The following is a 5,798-nucleotide window of genomic DNA, read 5'->3' as shown; positions in this document are numbered from 1 at the left end:
AGGGAATAGGGCCCTGGTCAAAAGTAGTGCACTATATAGGGAATCGGGTGCCATTTGGGATGCACAATATCCCTACTAACGGAGGAGAAACTGCTTTGTAAACACCAGTGGGCAGGATCACCGTGGGCTGTCAATCACAGGCAGTGAGCCAATGGGAGTAGTTTCCCAACTGTCTGTAGGGATAGAGATGGGTCCCACTGTGTTGATGATACAACAGACAGTCTATCGATTCAGGATGTGTGTGTGTGTGTGTGTGTGTGTGTGTGTGTGTGTGTGTGTGTGTGTGTGTGTGTGTGTGTGTGTGTGTGTGTGTGTGTGTGTGTGTGTGTGTGTGTTTATCCCTCCCAGTGATCATCTCCCCTATAGATTGGTGATTACCTCCAAGGCCTCTCTGTCTCTCTCTCTGACTTCATCTGACAATCCACAGAGTTCACAGGCTTGTTATATGGTCTGATATAATGTCCACAGAGTCTCGACTTAAAGAAGAGGTGTCCCCTCTTAAAGGGAGGCTGTCTGTTTTCTCACCCCCACCATCTGGTCTTAAAGGTGAGGTGTCCACTCTGTCCACAGAGACAGTGCTTAAAGGGAAGATGTCCAAGATTTGCCTTAAAGGGAGGTGTCCAATCTGGGTGTCCAATCTGTCCCCAAAGGCCGGTCTTAAATGCAAGGTATCTCTTCTGTCCGCAGATGCTAAAGGCCATAAAGGGAGGGTGTCCCCTCGTTTGTCCTCAGAGTGTCTTCTTAAAGGGAGTGTGTCCTTCCTACCCCCACAGTCTCTATTTAAAAGCGAGGTGTCCATTATGTCCCCACAGACTGTCCGTATAGAGAGTGTTTGTGGCCTGTCAGGATGACTGGGTAGTAGGGAGTTCTCACACACACTGAGGCTGGACTTGTACCAGTCAGACAGACTGTTATCAAACCCGTCCTCCATCTTGCCTGGCCCCCCTGCCCCCCTGGAGAAGGTAAACAACTTAGGAATGGCTGCCGTGGACGCGGCCACGGTTGCCGCGGCTACTCCTCCCTCGGCGACGGTGGTCGTGGCGGAGTTGGCGAAAGAGGAACCAAAGAGAGCAGCGATCCGGCGGTGGTAGTGGGTACGAAACACCTTGGCTCCACGGTGGAGATCACCTGTGAAGGGATAGGATAACATAGAAGAAGAAGAAGAAGAAGGGGTCAGGACAGGACAGGACAAGGATGTTATTTTAGGAACAGATGCATTAAAAAGAACATTCCGACATCTAAATACCAACTGAGACTACATCAAGTGAACGCTGGCTGTTTTTCACTTCTGGAATGGATATTCATGCATTTCAATGAGTTATGAATGAGGACGCAGCAGAGTCCTACCTATGAAGCAGTAACAGATAGGATTGAGGCTGGAGTTGGTGAGGCCCAGCCACTGGGCAAAGGGCTGGGTCTGCATGAGCCAAGATGGCGGATGCTGCACTCGGTCAATCCAGAACTCAGCCAGATATAGGGGCAGCCAGGAAACTGCAAACAGCAGCACCAGGGCCACCACCATTTTGGCTATCTTCTTCCTCGTCTTGAGGCGCTCAGTGTGGAGCGCTCGGCTTCGAGAGTCGAGTTCCGTAAACGTCCGCTTCCCGTCCCCCCAGAGCCGGCGGCCAGTCAGGAAGCCGATGGTGAGGTTAAAGGTCACAGGGATGCAGTAGAGCGCCACGAAGAGCAAGACCGTGTAGCCCTGTTTCAGACGCGGCCCCGGCCACACCTCCTGGCACACAGGGATCACAAACGACGCCCCCAGGCTGATCTCATCTCGCCGGTTCATGAACACCAATGGGGCGCAGATCGCTGATGACACCACCCACACCACGGCGACCGTCGCTAGGATCCGGCGGCGGGTAAAGAGGGAGCGGGCACGGAGCGGGCAGCGTACACTGAAGTAACGATTGACGCTGATGACCGTAAGCGTTAGCACGCTAGCCGACACGGAGACGGCCTGGGTGAAGGGGACCGCTCGGCAGAGGAAGTCCCCGTAGACCCAGGCCGAGTAGATCTGGTGACCCAGCGTTATGGGCATGCAGACACATACCACGGCCAGGTCACACACCGCCAGGTTAACCAGGAGGTACCGTGTGGCGCTGACCGCGGCTAGTCTCTCGCTACGTCGGTTGGTAAGCACCTTCATTGACATGATGTTCCCTACGAACCCAACCAGGAAGGACAGGCAGTACATGAGTGTCAGAGCCACCGTGGTCGGCTCATGGACTGTCCATAACAAACTGGTCAGCTCTGAATCATCAGGAGGGAGTAGGGAGGAGGGGAAGAGGGACGAGGAGGAGGAGAAGAGGGGAGGATCAGGAGGGTAGAGAGAGGAAGACGGGAGGAGAGAGTCAGGGGGAAGGAGGGATGAGGAGGAGGATGAGGGGAGGAGGAGGGAGTCGTAGAAGCTGTAACTGTTGTTGAGTCTGGCCTGTGTGGCGTTCTCAACATGCAGCAGAGGAGTGAAGCTGAGCTGGGCTGATAACTGGTCCAGGGTCAGCTTCATGGTGCTGTCTTGTCCCCTCAAGGCTTGCTCTGTCTGTCAACACTGACCTCAGTACAGTCCTTATATAATGCTACTCAATACACTGCAGCAGCAGTAGACTGTATCATCAGAATTTATGCGCAAGGTTAGGGGTAAGTCTGAGCTACTTGAGCTATTTGTTCTTAACGTGGGATAAAGATAAGGGATAAAAGGTCAAAGTTACTTAGGCTAAGGTTAGGGGTAAGATTAGGAACTGGCGCTATCTTCAGAAACAAACAGCAACACCCTTGTCCTTATCTTACTAGCACTTGCATGTCTTATCTTACTAGCACGTCTTCCCTGTAGCTCAGTTGGTAGAGCATGGTGTTTGCAACGCCAGGGTTGTGGGTTCGATTCCCACGGGGGGCCAGCACAGAAAAAAAAGTATGAAATGAAATGTATGCATTCACTACTGTAAGTCGCTCTGGATAAGAGCGTCTACTAAAATGTAAAAAATGTTATCTTACTAGAACTTCTTCTCTTACTAGCACTAGCGCATCTTATCTTACTAGCACCAGCACGTCTTATCTTACTAGCACGTCTTATCTTACTAGCACGTCTTATCTTACTAGCACTAGCATGTCTTATCTTACTAGCATGTCTTATCTTACTAACACGTCTTATCTTACTAGCACGTCTTATCTTACTAGCACTAGCATGTCTTATCTTACTAACACGTCTTATCTTACTAGCACGTCTTATCTTACTAGCACTAGCATGTCTTATCTTACTAGCACGTCTTATCTTACTAACACGTCTTATCTTACTAGCACGTCTTATCTTACTAGCACGTCTTATCTTACTAGCACGTCTTATCCTACTAGCACTGACTTTGCAGAAATCTGCTTTATTGAGGAAGCATTTCATTTACTAGAACAGTGAGAGGTGGTTGTCTCACCTAGCTACCTTAAAATGAATGCCCTCGCTGTCAATAACTGGGGATAAGAGCGTCTGCTAAATGACTGACATGGTCATGGACATTTATGAGAAAGTACACAAGGTATTTGTTCTTCATTTTCAGTAGAGGACACAACCTGTGATGACTGTGATATGTGGTTGTTTTACCTACCTTATGCTAGTTGAATGCCCTGACTGGGTAAAAGCGTCTGCTGTTATCAATCAATGTAAATGTAAAACTGTTTGTATCGTCAGAATCTATGAGCAAGTAGTACACAAGCTATTTGTTCTTGATTTGGGATACAGGTTTAAAAGTATGGAGTTAAGGCTAAAGTTAGGGGGTTAGATTAGGTAAAATTAGGAAAGCATTAAGGTTAGGGTTAGGGGGTAAAATTAGATTAGGAAGGTTTAAGGTTAGGATTAGGGGGTAAGATTAGATTAGATTAGGAAGGGTTGAGGTTAGGATTAGGGGGTTAGATTAGATTAGGAAGGGTTAGGATTAGGGGGTTAGATTAGATTAGGAAGGGTTAAGGTTAGGATTAGGGGGTTAGATTAGATTAGGAAGGGTTAGGATTAGGGGGTTAGATTAGATTAGGAAGGGTTAAGGTTAGGATTAGGGGGTAAGATTAGATTAGATTAGGAAGGGTTAAGGTTAGGATTAGGGGGTTAGATTAGATTAGGAAGGGTTAAAGTTAGGGGGTAAGATTAGGTAAGATTAGGAAAGGGTTCAAGTAAGGGTTACGGGGTAAGATTGGGGTTAGATTGGGAAAGATTTAAGGTTAGGGTTAGGGAGTAAGATTAGGTTAGATTAGGAAAGATTTAAGGTTAGTGTCTAGAATCTCATTTGTGGGCTAAAGTGCCATAGTACATCCGTACATATGTGGTGACCAGACGGTGATGACCATCACTGATTCTAGGTCAGGTTCATGTTGTCCTCCAGCTCCCGTTTGACCATGTTTCTCTGTCAGAACTGATCTCAGTGCAGCCCTTATGCAACCAACACATTACTATTCATCAGCGGTGCGCTCTGATCTAGGACCAGATCCTGATGGTCCTCGTCATCACCCTCAGGGCAGGTGGTCGCAGTCCTTCTGGGTTCATTTCTTTCTCATTACCTCATTTTGTTGTTCTCTCTCTCTCTCTATGTCCCTCTCTCCTCTCTCTTTTTTTCTCTCTATGTCCCTCTCTCCTCTCTCGTTTTCTCTCTCTCTCGTTCCCTCTCTCTCTCCCTCTCTGTCTTTTTCTCTCTCCCCTAAGGGATGATGGTATTAGCCCCTCAGTTTCTTCTTCTCACTTTCTCGTTCCCTCTCTCTTTTTTCTCCCTTTCTCCCAAACCTGCAGGGAGGATGTCTATCTTCCTATTTTTCCTCGTTCCCTCTCTTCTTCTCTCCTTCCTCCCACCTCCAGGGTTGAGGAAAGCCGTCAATGTATCTGTGGACAGAGGGAGAAACAAGCACAGGCGGTTGGCACCTCTCTTCATTTAAACACACAGGCGGTTGGCACCTCCATTTAAACACACAGGCGGTTAGCACCTCCATTTAAACACACAGGCTGTTGGCACCTCCATTTAAACACACAGGCTGTTGGCACCTCCATTTAAACACACAGGCTGTTGGCACCTCCATTTAAACACACAGGCTGTTGGCACCTCCATTTAAACACACAGGCGGTTAGCACCTCCATTTAAACACACAGGCGGTTGGCACCTCCATTTAAACACACAGGCTGTTGGCACCTCCATTTAAACACACAGGCTGTTGGCACCTCTTCATTTAAACACACAGGCTGTTGGCACCTCTTCATTTAAACACACAGGCTGTTGGCATCTCTTCATTTAAACACACAGGCTGTTGGCATCTCTTCATTTAAACACACAGGCGGTTGGCACCCCTCCATTTAAACACACAGGCTGTTGGCATCTCTTCATTTAAACACACAGGCTGTTGGCACCTCCATTTAAACACACAGGCTGTTGGCACCTCCATTTAAACACACAGGCTGTTGGCACCTCTCATTTAAACACACAGGCTGTTGGCACCTCTTCATTTAAACACACAGGCGGTTGGCACCTCTTCATTGAAACACACAGGCGGTTGGCACCTCTTCATTTAAACACACAGGCGGTTGGCACCTCTTCATTTAAACACACAGGCTGTTGGCACCTCCATTTAAACACACAGGCGGTTGGCACCTCTTCATTTTAAAGCAGGCTTCTGCAGCAACAAACAGGAACAGACATTTTTATCCTAAAAAATAAAGATGGAGAAATGCTTTCCGCATCACATCATTTACTCACATTTGTTAAAAACAGTTGTAGAAGGACCCGTGTTTCAATACAAGACAGATGAGAGAATGTTAAAACAGTTGTAGAAGG

The 5,798-nt window shown here is 47.8% G+C and overlaps 1 protein-coding gene across 1 annotated transcript; it reads right to left on the bottom strand.

Annotated features, from left to right (window-relative positions):
- Positions 1-540: 540 nt before the first annotated feature.
- Positions 541-2,509, bottom strand: LOC106564154 (QRFP-like peptide receptor). Its single transcript, XM_045692050.1, has 4 exons — positions 2,419-2,509; positions 1,348-2,253; positions 880-1,128; positions 541-560 (listed from the first exon to the last, which is right to left on the bottom strand). Exons 1-4 carry the CDS (start codon positions 2,507-2,509, stop codon positions 541-543), a joined length of 1,266 nt encoding a protein of 421 aa, XP_045548006.1.
- Positions 2,510-5,798: the final 3,289 nt, after the last annotated feature.

The sequence above is a fragment of the Salmo salar genome, chromosome ssa12, assembly GCF_905237065.1.
Source record: "Salmo salar chromosome ssa12, Ssal_v3.1, whole genome shotgun sequence".
NCBI classification, from domain to species: Eukaryota; Metazoa; Chordata; class Actinopteri; order Salmoniformes; family Salmonidae; genus Salmo; species Salmo salar.
The sequence above is the reverse complement of the archived record's forward strand: the minus strand, read 5'-3'. Positions and strand labels throughout refer to the sequence as shown.

Coding starts and splice junctions, on each gene's coding strand:
- LOC106564154 (XM_045692050.1), bottom strand. CDS start 2,509: ATGAAGCTGACCCTGGACCAGTTATCAGCCCAGCTCAGCTTCACTCCT. Junction 1,129..1,347: donor TATCTGTTACTGCTTCATAG/GTAGGACTCTGC, acceptor ATCCCTTCACAG/GTGATCTCCACCGTGGAGCC. Junction 561..879: donor CTGGTACAAGTCCAGCCTCA/GTGTGTGTGAGA, acceptor CTCTGTGGACAG/AGTGGACACCTCACCTTTAA.